Below are 14,244 nucleotides of genomic sequence, written 5' to 3'. Positions count from 1 at the left end.
ATATATATTATATATATTATAAATTTTTATTACGAATCTTTTCATGTAACTGTCAACCTAGCAGTCAATAGTGAAAAGCATAACATTATTGCAACATAGCTAAGCAGATTCCAGAATGTCATGACTAACTGGGCCTTCGTGTCCCCCTACAGACAGCATATCGGAACTGTGCCACGACCCCTTCCTGAAGCAGCACAACCGCATGATCGAAGGGGCGGTGTTGACCTCGAGGGGCGAAAGGAACCTCAAGTGTGTCATCACCTTCCAGACGGACTCGATCCTCCAGCGGTTCATGCTGAGGTTCGAGAGGCTCCAGCTCGACTGCAATGACCACCTCTTCATCTACGACGGCGCCTACGCCATGGGGACCTACAAGGTGAGCGCCCACAGCCTTTCCTCTTCTTCTTCTTCTTCTTCCTCGTCTTCTTCTTCTTCTTTTGGGGTTTGTAGTTTTTTTTCACATTTCTGTTACTTTTTTGTATGTTTTTCATCGTAGTTGTTGTAGCTGGTGTCTTTACCTTTCTTCTTCTTCTTCTTCTTCTTCTTCTTCTTCTTCTTTTGGGGTTTTTATTAGTTTCACATTTCTGTTATGTTTTCCAGGTCTTTATTATAGTTGCTGCCGCTCTTCTTCTTCTTCTCCTTTTGGGGTTTTTATTATAGTTTCACATTGCAGTATCCTTTTTTCAGGTCTTTTTTTATAATTGCTGGAGCTCTTCTTCTTCTTCTTCTTCTTCTCTCTTCCGTTGCTTTGCTGTTACTCTTATTTTGCTTTATTTATTTTTGTTACAGTTGTTTCTCTTTGAGTTTTAGTGTTGTTTTAACTTTGCTGTTTCTTTTTGGCGGGTTTTTGTAGCTCTTCTTTTTTCTTATTTTTCTTTTTTTAGTTTTTCTTATTGTTTTTCCTTGTTATTACTTTTATGTCCTTCATTTATTGTTGTTGTAGCTCCTCTTCATTTTTGGTGGCTTTCGTTTCGTTTTCACTTGATAATACTTCTTTTTATGTTTTAATTTATTGTCGTTGTTGTTTTATGCTGTTGTTGTTGTGACTACTTACAAGGTAAAGTACAGCTACAAATCTAGAGATAAATCATTATTATTGTTATTATTTTTAAAAGTATACTGTTACTAATGTATTTGTAAAATGTTATTATATATTATTAATCAAAATATTCATAACATAACTATACTCCTATTGATATATTTGTTTATTGATATTATGTATTATCAATCAATATATTATAAGATAAATACTATATGTGTGTATGTTTGTATATATATTATATATATATAATATATATATATATATAATATAATATATATACATATACACACACACACACACACACACATATATATATAATATATATATATATATATATATATATATATATATATATATATATATATATATATATATGGACGTACGCTTCACAGCTCGAGGGCAAATTTTCTAGAAAGTACGAAGTTACATGGCCTAAAGACTTAGTTTGCATGCCCTAAAGACTGAGGTCATAGTCGAAAAGACTTGTAGGTATATTCCTTCAAGACTGAGGTTAGTTGTCAAAGTCAACATCGTCAGTTTGAGTCCTCCCCTAATCTACTGGTTCTCGGGCGGACGTCAGCCAGGTAACCCCAACTCCCCACCGTGACGTCACTGATCATGGTGGTATCTAACCACTGGTAGACAGCCTCACTTTTCATTCGTCCCTGACGGAAGGCAAACGCCGCCGGCTCGCAAGATGAGACCAGCATCCTGCCAACTGTAGTAGGCAGCTTATCTTAAAGACTTCTAGACTTAATGACAAAAAAAAAAAGTCTTGAGTTATTTGTCCCAACATCTTTACATTTCTAGCTGATAAAGAAAACTTAGAAACAGGGAAAGTGTGGTTGGTTAAGTGAGGTTAAGTTAGATTAAATTACGTTACAAGGTGCATCCACCCTTCAGTGAAACATACTATGTCAACAAAAACAGGTTAGATACAAATATACGACTTATTGGCAGTCTTAACCATCTTTTGCCATACATTCGTTCTCCACTTATAGTTGACGACTTGTTCTCAGCTTGTTAGTAATAAATAAGTGATAAGTTACGAACTTTTTTATATGTTGCTTGTTGTTGAGCAGTTGTATTAGTTATCATCAACATTTTGTTGTATCTTCTGGATTGCATCTTGCAATTCAATCATTATAACCGCCTGGTGATAATTGTTTTTTATCTATTTATTTTGTTGAGAACTTATCGCATACTTCTCACCAACAGGTTAAAAAGGATACAGAAAGAAATGTTCTGAACCATTTGAAATTCACGGAAACAGTTGTCACGAAAAATCGCTCCAAATTAACGCTTTAAACGATCGAGCAAATTGTCTCCTGAATGAAAACTTTTTTTTTTTTTTCTATTAATTTATTTCGTCGGAAACTTATCGCATAATTTTCACCAACAAGTGGAAAACAATGAAAGACAGAAATTTCCTAAACCGTTTGAAATTCGCGATGGAATTATTACGAAAATTCCGACGAATATGAAGGAAGCGTGAGAATTTCCAACCGAAAATGTATGAGCGGCGCCTTCATTCATCAAGGGATTCCATTTAACGTCGTTATTTTCGGTTTAGCTTCGCGCCTTCTTGCGCTAATGAAATGCTTTTCGCAAATGACATTTTGCCCATTGACGACCCGCACATTCACCCGCAGCGAGAGAGAGAGAGAGAGAGAGAGAGAGAGAGAGAGAGAGAGAGAGAGAGAGAGAGAGAGAGGCTGGAAATTATCGGTGGTTCCGAATTTGCGGGATAATAAATGTCCTGAAAATTATGTAGCGAGAACAATGGTGATCATTAACTGCTTAAGGTTTAACTTGCTCAGTAATTCTCCTCTTTTGGGTTTTTCACAGGACTTATTTTATACTTCTTTGATGAATACAAAGAAGAATGCCATGATGGATGCATTCATCTATTTTTCATAAAAATTTCGCGCTCATTATTTAACAGATAAAGGCAAGAGTACTGGGGCAATATCTGGAAACTAGTTAAGACGATTGCTCAGGAGTGCATGGGCAGAAGGACTAATAAAAGTAGAAGACCCAGAAATATATAGAGACAGGAGAATGACAAACAGAACAGAGGAATGGCACAACAAACCAATGCACAGGCAATACATGAGACAGACTTAAGAAACTGGCCAGTGATGAAACAAGGCAATGGCTACAGAGGGGAGAACTCAAGAAGGAAACAGAAAGAATGATAATTGCGGCACAAGATCAGGCCCTAAGAACCAGATATGTTCAAAGAAGACAGATGGAAATAACATCTCACCCATGTACAGGAAGTGCAATATAAAAAACAAGACCATAAACCACATAGCAAAAAGAGGCATGATTCAGTAGCAAAAGCCCTCCACTGGAGCCTGTGCAAGAAACACCAGCTACCTTGCAGAAATAAGTGGTACGAGCACCAACCTGAAGGAGTGATAGAAAACGGTCTGGCAAAGATCCTCTGGGACTATGGTATCAGAACAGATAGGGTGATACGTGACGTTGATTGACAAAAAAAGAAAGTATCACTCATTGATGTCACAATACCATGAGATACCAGAGGTGAAGTGAAAGAAAGGGAAAAAATGGATGAATATCAAGACCTGAAAATAGAAATAAGAAGAATATGGGATATGCCAGTGGAAATTTTACCCATAATCAAAGGAACACTAGGCACGATCCCAAGATCCCTGAAAAGGAATCTGGAAAAACTAGAGGCTGAAGTAGCTCCAGGACTCATGCATAAGAGTGTGATCCTAGAAACGGCGCACATAGTAAGAAAAGTGATGGACTCCTAAGGAGGCAGGATGCAACCCGGAACCCCACACTATAAATACCACCCAGTCGAATTGGAGGACTGTGATAGAAAAAAAAAATAAAAAAAATGATAATAATAAAGATTTTATCATCAAATTCTTGAAGTGGTATGTGACAGACAGACATATGTAAGAATTTTGTGACTTTTGTTTATTGAAATCTTGACATTGAACATTTTTTAACATATCCAGTGGATGTGTTAAAAGAAAAATTAGCGAATGCAATTTACATGCTGGGCGTTAGCAAGAATTTTATACATAATTTATATTTGATAACTTATAGTAAGAAATGAATGAAATTTCCACTTCATTTTTTAAAGGATTATTTCTTCTTATTTCTGTTAGGGAAATTGTGGCGTTGAGTCTTAATATAAATTTTTTAATAAGGCTACCATCGTTGTAGTCTCTCAAATTTAGGGGAACAAGTAAGAAAAATGATCACGAGGCTTCCAAGGAAAATTAAGTGCTGCAGTTCTGAGTCGCACAGCGGAAAAATTCCTCGTCAATTTTTTTTGTTTTAAAGGAAATTGCTCCAAGTCTATTAGAATCGTGTAATTCTGAGTGATGAACGTTTTAAAATGAAAATAGCAAATGTTAGGAAAACTGTCATTCTTTTATGAATAATTTTTTTAAATGTCACTCTTTTAGGAATAAACAAATCTTAAACAAACTGTCATTCTTTCATGAATAAACAAATGATTTAAAAACTGTCATTCCTGAAAGATATGCAGAGGAATACGGAAAAATTACTTTTAACTTTAAAGGAAAATTGGGCTTAGTTTAATAGACATCTGTAATAATGGTAGTGATAAATGTTTGAAGATGTATAAAAAGAAAATCGTTCTTGTAGGAAAAATCGGGTTGATATAAATCTTGAAAGATATGCAGCGGTACGTGGGAGAAATTCCTCTTCATTTTTACCAAAGGACAAAAGAGCGAAGTCTGACAGAAGCGTGTAATAATATTATAAGGAATCTGTTTCCTTTCGACCCGGACTGAGCTCATTGTACTGGGAATTCATTAGGCTCCGCGCCCCCAAATAATCCTCTTAGGGGAACCACCACCACCTAAACCGCCCTCCCTTCCCCCTCCCCCCTCCCCCCATTCGCACCTTTATTGTTTATTTTCTCCTGCGTAAGGGCGTGAGAGGGGGGTGCGCCACCCGGCTTATTTTAATGCGCAGCGGAGTTTGGAAATGAAATGCCGTGACCTTGGTAAAGATATTAGTCGGGAAATTGATTTGTTTGTTATTTCTCTCTCTCTCTCTCTCTCTCTCTCTCTCTCTCTCTCTCTCTCATCACAGTTTGTGTCATCACCTTCACCATCACAATCACTGACAACAGCCCGGTGGCTACTTCCATCACCACCTGTTGACAGAGCCGTCAAAATCCTGTCATCACCAACAATTTTGGCACTAGGACGGCTGCCAGCACCAGGAACGCTGTCAGCACCGAAACTACTACTGAGTCCGGGACCACTACTAACTACAATCACGAGCATTAGTAGTAGGACCACTACCAGCACTACTACCAACACCAGGATCGCTTCCCAAACCACTCCCAGCATCGGGGACCACTACCAACACCAGGACCAATACCTAAACCAGCACCTCTACCAGGAACACTATTAGCATCAAGGACCACCATCAACATCGCGAACCACTACCACCGCCAAGGACCACTACTAACACCAGGAAGCACTACCAAACTCAGGAACCACAACCAACGCTGGAACATCTACCAGTGCTAGGGACCACTACTAGTACCAGGACCATTACTAGCCTCAGGGACCACTACCACCCATCTCATGACCACTACCGGCATCAGGGGACCATTACCTACACCTGCACCTCTACCGGGATCACTACCATCCAGACCAAGACCATTGCCAGCCTCAGGGACCACTACCAACGCCTGCACCTCTACCAGGACCACTACTATTACCAGGGACCACGACCAACACCGGCAGTATCACCTTCAGTAGTTTGCTGCCAAGGGTCATTTAGCCAGAATACGTCCGAGAAAGTGGCCTCATCACATTCCTAATGTCTTCTTCTTACGACTCCTCCGGGAGACTCCTGGCCACTGATGCTGACTCCTCCTCCTCCTCTGGCTGGTCCTTCCCGATGGGTTTTGGGGAGGGGGAGGAGTCCATTCCCCTTGGTTTCTAGAGGCTGGGGAGGGGGAGGGGGTGCTGCTGGTTTTCAGCTTTTTTATTTCCAGTTCAAATGACGTGAATGAAGATGAAATTGACTTGGCTTATGAGGTTGTCCAGATAAATTCATATAAGTTTCTCCTGTAGGTTTCAGTAGTATATATATATATATATATATATAATATATATATATATATATATATATATATTTATATATATATATATGTGTGTGTGTGTGTGTGTGATGTGTGTTTGATTTTAAATCACGGAAAATTATAAACGTGATAATTATACGAACAGAGTTACAGCCACGAAGGAAAATTTAAACACTGTGACCATGTCTTGGTAATATGGCGAAAGTACTTAGCATCTCCAGTGTTTCAATTTTCCTTCGTGGTTGTAACTTTGTTCATATATATAATATATATATATATATATATACATACATATTCATACATACATATATATATATATATATATATATATATTATATATGTGTGTGTGTGTGTGTGTGTGTGTGTATGTGTGTATGCGTGTGTGAACACACTCATTACTATTAAGGTAAAACAGATATATTTCATTAATATGTTCTTCATAGTAGTTCACCATTTCATTAATTTGTCTTCCATTTTGCATTGCATATCGACGCCATTTTGTCCTTTATTCTTCCATCATGACTGTTTCTTCTGCTATTGTCTTTCTGGATACACGCGCGCGCGCATCCACACATACTCCCACACACACATATATATATATGTGTGTGTGTGTAGTGTGTGTTGTGTCGTGTGTAAGTGTATATAAACAATGGAGATTTCTTTAAATATTCTTCTACCGGTTACCGTTGTGTATTCGCTGTTTTGTCTTTTTGTTCTTTCATTATCATCCTGTTTATAGTCGACGTTTCTCTCCATTTTTTTTTTTAATCATCCAACACCAACCATCCTCCATTGGCAGTCTTCACGAGGGAATGACCGATTATGCAAATAAAAGAAGAAGAAGAAGAAGAAACAACTCCAGAGGAAATCGCCGCCATTACTAGATCGTTCAGACATTACCCGAATGCCAAATGGGGACGATTTGATTTATATGATTTCCTGCAGCCCTCTCTCCTCCTCTCTCTCCTCTCTCTCTCTCTCTCTCTCTCTCTCTCTCTCTCTCTCTCTTCATATTTCAGTTCCGGAAGGACGGGAACGCGAGGAAACGGGGAACATTTTTGGACAGATGTGTTGAGAGAGAGAGAGAGAGAGAGGAGAGAGAGAGAGAGAGATCATATATATATATATATATATATATATATATACTATATATATATATATATATAGTATATATGTATAACTGAATCACGAAAGTTTGGAACGTGATAAATCCATAAGTAAAGGTATAAGCCACGAAGGAAAAATAAAACCACATAGTTTCTACAAGATCTTTCGACTCGACGTCGAGTCGAAAGATCTTGCAGAAACTCCGTTGTTTATTTTTCCTTCGTGGCTTATACCTTTTTATATTATATATATATATATATATATATATATATATATATATATATATATATATATATATATATATATATATATCACGCCCCAAAGTCCATCAGTGACTCTATACCGCTCTTAAACACGTCATAGTCTTGGCAGGCTAATCTAACCTTGGCCGTTGAATAAGAAAGTTTATATTTGTGAAAATCCTCGGCTGTGTTCTCTATATTGTAGATGGCGTCGTAAGACTCTCTCTCTCTCTTAAGCAGAGATTTCCAAATGGTCTTCCAGCAAACATTGCCCCAGAAATCTGTCGAAAGATTTCCGTAAGGTATTCCAGCATTTACCCTGGAAATCTGTCGAGAGGCTCCCAAACGGTATTCTAGTCCCCGCATTATTCCAGAAATGTGGCAGGGCATTCCCAGATAGTATTCCAGGCATACATTATTCCAGAAATTTGGCTGGCAACGCCAGTGACAAGCAATCTGGCAGGAACTTCCAGCACTGACAACCTGCAATGGAGAAGGCCTCATATACCCAACAAATGGTCTCTTGTGTGGGCCGCTGTTGCTGGATGGTCGGGGGAGAGAGAGAGAGAGAGAGAGAGAGAGAGAGAGAGAGAGAGAGAGAGAGAGGGTGGGGATGGTGAAGACAGACAGACAGAAAGAGTAATAATATCAAGAGTCCAGAAAGAAAGAATATTACTAAGAATAGAGAGAGAGAGAGAGAGAATGTTATTTCTAAATCTCCCCCCAAAAAATGGAATCCAGGGATGACCCAATAATTCCCGGACGATCTCCTGGGGAAAATGAGGTCATAATTGGGATGGGAAATAAGCAGACGGGGTGGACAGCGGAAGGACCGGAGTGGAGACGATGATGGTGGAGAGTTTGGACAGAATGATGCGTCGTTTCTGTCACGATGTTTACCTGTTTTTTTTTTTTTAGTGTTAAAGTTGGTTGAATTATGCTTGATTATTTTTATGACAGTTGTAGATATATTGGTGAATTAGAATTAAATGAAGAATTTATTTCTGTTCTTGAGTATGAAATTTACAGAAGGAAACACACACACTCATTTTTGCTGCATTATTGTGAATTTGATGACAAGAATTATTATGTCATTCATTTTGATTTTGTAGGTTGATGACGAGTGATAGTAATACTCGAAACATGTCCCAATAAAGTTGTACAAAATGCTGGTTTCGCCTTGTTGTCCCTTTGCTGGGATTATATGCACATATATATATTAATATATATATATATATATATATAGGATATATATATATATATATTTATATATATTTTCCATACATATAACATATACCATATTAATATATATATATATATATATATATATATATATATATATATATATATATATATATATATATATATATATATATATATATATATATACTATATATATATATATATAATAAAATTATAATGTCCATGATAGTAATGTAGAGGAAGGCGAGACCTTTTGGCCCATAGGAAACACAGAGAGCCACAAAGTCAAAAGGAACATTTGACGCTTTCATATAGTCCTAATTCAAAGTCCTAATTCAAGTTTCAATTCAAAGTTTCAATTCATTAGCGAACTTCGCAGACCGGTTTCAAAGTCGAGTGGGTTTTCCCGAAGATATCTTGCAAGGGATTTTCGTCCTTCTGTTCTCGGGACGTAAGGGTCAGATCTTGTCGTTTCCGTGTATCCTTTTATGATAAGCTGAGTGGATATACCGTTTTACTAGCTCTCTCTCTCTCTTCACTCGTTCTCGTCCTCTCTCGGGCGCATCGCGTCGTCGTCTTTACTGATCTCCTTCCCCCAGTCCCGGACTCTACCGTAGTCTCCTCCTCTCTCCTCTCTCTCTCTGCTACTACTGATGGATTAATGAAACTACCGAGTAGACAAGTGGGTAATTACATATCAGACTTTTGTTATGATTATTATTACTCTCTCTCTCTCTCGAGGGTTGTAGTTATTCACAAGAATGGGTTGTATATATTTACAGTAGAGGGTTATAGTTACTCGCGAGTGTGGGTTGTTAATATTCACGACGGTGGGTTATTAATATGGGCAGCTTTGGCTTTTAAATATTCACAATTGAAAATTACGAATATTGCTTTTAAATATTCACAATTGAAAACTACGAATATTCCCAATAGGGGATTACGAATATTCATTTGAGCAGGCTGTGAATATTTCCGTCAGGAGATTGTGAATATTTTCTACAGATGGATACGAATATTTTCGAGATTCGGTAATTAATATTCACTACGTATGATTGTGTAAATTAACGAATATTTATAATAGGAAGAGATGAAAAGACCATTTACAAAATAACTGAATATTCGTAAGTCACAACAAATGAGATTATTCAAAAAGTAAATTGATTAGAGGAATATTCTAATATTCCTTCAAAGGTGGATGTTTACTTAACCTCAGCCTGAAGGAGATATGACACTTACTAGGAAGTCTTATATTGGGCAACTTTTCATGAATGGTAATTAGTTTGACAGAAACAGACTTCTAGAATTGGCTAAGCTCGTAATATTGTCAACATGAGCCGCCGGGTGAATCTTCTACAAGTTGGAATATATTCTTACAGTAAAACACACACAGAGAATTCAATATTGAACCTTAATAGTTAATGAATTATTAGGATGATAACCATGGAATTATTATTTGTAAGTTTTGTTTACATACAAAAGCAAAGATCGAATTTGCAAAATCTTTCTTTTGGGAGTCTTTCACGCGGCCACTAATTAAATACACTGTAGAAATAAAGTTACTTAGATCATATATTTTGGTTGGCTAAACTTGGAAAAAAATAGCAACTCTTTTGTCTGTTATCTCTCAGGAACGGAAATTAATTTTACTTAATGAATGCACTTATTGAAATAGTTACTTAGATTATATAATTTAATTAAGAAAATTTGAACAAAATAAGTGAGTAGCTACTTCTTATTCTTTCGTTTGTCAACTCTCAGGTAACGGAAATTAATTTCGTTAATTAATACACCCAGGGAACAAGTTATCTAAAAGAATATCTATTTCAGTTACGAAAGCGTAATAGGTAGATGATAAGAAAAGAGATCATTGCTCTTTCGTCCGTCAGTTTGGCAATTCTTCATTTTACTTTGAAAAATGTTTGTAAAGACGAGATGGAAATGCCCTTTGACCTACGGAACTTGACACGAGAAGCTATATTTAGAGACCTGACCTGACGTCATTTGGTGTGACCATATGACCTCTGTCATGAAGGCGTCGGGGCTGGAACGTCGCCTGTGACCAATTTTGGCACAGCCTTTGGAAAGAAGTCATTGTATTTGTTTTGTTTTTATTTTTGCTTTGTTATTGTTTTCTGGTATGTAAGTGTAATATTTATGTGTGTGTATATATATATATATATATATAATATATATATATATATATATATATATTATATATATATATATGTGTGTGTGTGTGTGTGTGTGTGTGTGTGTGCGTGTGTGTGGGTACATATATAATACTCAAAACACACGCACACACACAAAGATATATATTTATTGTATATTATTATATATTCCAGTAATTATTATTATTTTATTATTATTATTATTATTATTATTATTATTAATTAGCCGTCAATTAGCTTGAATAAGTAAGAGATCAAAGTTGCATTACATTATATATATATATATATATGATATATATATATATATATATATATATATATATATATTTATCATATATATACTTTGTAAAATATTTGGAAATGTAGTCGTTATCGGTTAAAGAATAAACATTATTAGATAGGTATATAAGATGAGTAGTCTAAAACCAATAGATTAACCTACAGTTTTTAACGAAAACACGAAAATAACATACACGCAGCTTAAACAGCTTTTCGGATGAGATAAGCCTTCACAAAAAAGTAATATAAATAGCTTACAGACAAGAATGAAATATCAGTTTTCAGAAAGACCGGCTATATGAGTAGTAATCTCAAACTGTTTACCGAAGGCCAAAACAAAATTCTTCTCTCTCTCTCCTCTCTCTGTCTCTCTCTCTCTCTTCTGGTTCTCAAACTTAACGATACTGCTTTGTTCCCCCCCCCCCTCTCTCTCTCATCTCTCTCTCTCTCTCTCTCTCTAATTCATTCGCTGTTCTCAAACTTACAGATACTGTTTGTTACCCGCCTCCTTCCTCTCTCTCTCTCTCTCCTCTCTCTCTCTCTCTCTCTCTCTCTCTCTCTCTCTCTCTCTCTCTCTCTCTCAATGTATATATATTCATTCAATCGCTGTTCTCAAACTTACAGATACTGTTTGCTACCCGCCCCACCCCTTCCTCTCTCTCTCTCTCTCTCTCTCTCTCTCTCCGCTGCGTCACTTATTTTCACGCAGACCAGAGGGGGAGGGGGGAGAGGACATTATCCCCAAACAGATGTTCCTGTCACTACACAGCTATTGGATATCGGGAACAAGGGGCTGCCAGCCTCTCTCCCAGAGGCATAATAATGTCTTGGAATGAGAATGAATTGGTGCGGAAAACCCTTTTATGCAGCTCGAATACAATTTACAGTCGCTGGGTTAAGTAATCAAGTAGGGAATGACAGGTTTTGAAGTCAGTTCATAAATAGGTAATGTTATTGACTGGGCATCAGAGAGGTCTAGATTGGGAGGTAATGGCATCTCTTAGACACTTGACGTTTTTTGGGAAGAGTTGATGCAGTAGATGGGAAGCGCTTGGAACCAACTGATGCTATTATCCGCTAGGTTTTTTTATTTCATTTTGATTACATAGATTTTTGGCTTTATGCCAAGCACTGGAGCAACTAAGGTCATTCAGCGCTGAAACGGAAATTGACAGTAAAAGGCTCGAAAGGTGTGACAGGAGGAAAACCTCAAAGCAGTTGCACTATGAAACAATTGTTAGGAGAGGGTGGACAGTAAAAAGGAAGAAAGAGAATATGAAAGGAGGTACAGTAAAAAGAATGAAAGTGGTTGCAGCTAGGGGCCGAAGGGACGCTGCAAAAAACCTTAAGAAATGCCTACAGTTGCACTTTATGAGGTGCACTGACGGCACTACCCCCCTACGGGGGTTATCCACTAGTTAACTAGGGTATTGAATTGAAGCTGTTGCTGTCTTCTAGAGACTGAATTGAAAACAGTTGTTGCTATCCACTAGGGACTAAATTGAAAGCAGCTGTCTCTATCAGCTAGAGAGAGAATTGAAACCAGTTAATGCTATCCGCTAGGGAGAGATTTGAAAAACTAGTGATGCTATCCAGTAGGGACTGAATTGAAACCAACTGTTGCTATCAACTAGGGACTAGGGACTTAACTGACACAGCTGGTTGGTCGTCCCGGCCCTAGTAATGACAGCTGTTTCTATCCACTAGGGACTTAATTGACACAGCTGTTGCTATCCACTGGGGAATTATTAACAGCAGCTGTTGCTATCTATTAGCGACAGATTTTGAAACCAGGCGATGCTATCCACTAGGGACACATTTGTAACCAGAAGACCCCTAAACTTGTGTATAGTTATGAGAAGAGCCCAGATTAATTCAAATATATTTTCTGTCCAGTGGACTTAGCTACGCTTGGCGGCAGCCATTCGATGCCTTACTGAGCGTCACTCAAAACTCCCGTCTCGTATGTCCACCTTTAACTGGGGGTTAATTCCTCGGAGAGTAGATTATGAACAGCCATACCCCCTCTCTTAGCAAATTCCTTTAACTTCCCTCTTCGTTTCTTACGCTATTAATCTCTTCTTTTATATACTCAAGTATTTCATAAAAATAGCTGAATGGAAAAAATAAGTTTGTTGAGTTTGCGCTTCCTTGAAGATTCCCAGAAATCTGGAATCCTGATTTGTCGGTTTTCTGCTTCAAAGAGGCTCTCTCTCTCTCTCTCTCTCTCTCTTTTCAAAAGGGGCATTGACTGGTTTGTTGGCCAGGATCTAGTGAGACGCTCTCATGAAAGAGGCAGGGAAAATTCCCTTCTCTCTCTCTCTCTCTCTCTCTCTATCTCTCTCTCTCTCTCTCTCTCTCTCTCTCTCCAAAGGGGAGCATTGACTGCCGTTTTGGCCATGCTCTAGTGAGATACTCGAGCGAGTAGAAAGATTTCGTTAAAAGATGAACCCAAGGCCCACATAGACTGACAAGCGTCCCTCCCTTTGAAGTCGATCTCGCTCTGTTGGAGCCAGCCAAAGGAAGCTCTCCCTCTCTCTACTCTCTCTAATCTCTCTCTCTACTCTCTCTCCTCTCTCTCTCTCTCTCATCTCTCTCTCTCTCTCTGAGAAGAAGAAGAAGCAGGCGCAGGGGAAAAGTAGATTCAACAGGTGAAACGGCCCTCTGAACGCTTGATAATTTCATTTTCAAATCTCAGCCTCCAAGAGGGACCAAGGGTAACGTGAAATTATATATATATATATATATATATATATATATATATATATATATATATATATATATATATATATGTATATATATAGATAGATAGATAGATAGATAGATAGATAGATAGATAGATAGATAGATAGATAGATGTAGCCAGTGCCCATTACATATATATATACGTATATAATATATTTTTCAATGGATAATTGTTTAATATCTCTTCTGTATATTATAAAAAGCCGACTCGTTCTCCTTGTAAAAGCAGGGAAAAGTGGACACCATTTTCCTGACAATCGTTTGTACCTGATATCATCAATGTCCTTCCTAACATGAATAGCAATCAGTGACAGCATTTTCCTCCTAAATACAAACGGTCAG

General features: G+C 37.6%; 1 protein-coding gene across 3 annotated transcripts in view; it reads left to right on the top strand.

The window, feature by feature from the left end:
- LOC135202929 (uncharacterized) overlaps window positions 1–14,244 on the top strand; it is a 398,076-nt gene that overhangs the window by 329,507 nt on the left and 54,325 nt on the right. For all 3 annotated transcript variants that reach the window (XM_064232392.1, XM_064232394.1, XM_064232393.1), the window contains one exon: window positions 153–376. In XM_064232392.1, the coding sequence (XP_064088462.1) occupies window positions 153–376 (224 nt within the window). The remainder of the gene's footprint in view (window positions 1–152; window positions 377–14,244) is intronic.

This window comes from Macrobrachium nipponense, chromosome 33 (assembly GCF_015104395.2).
Source record: "Macrobrachium nipponense isolate FS-2020 chromosome 33, ASM1510439v2, whole genome shotgun sequence".
Taxonomy (NCBI): domain Eukaryota; kingdom Metazoa; phylum Arthropoda; class Malacostraca; order Decapoda; family Palaemonidae; genus Macrobrachium; species Macrobrachium nipponense.
This window is presented reverse-complemented; position numbering and strand designations above follow the sequence as displayed.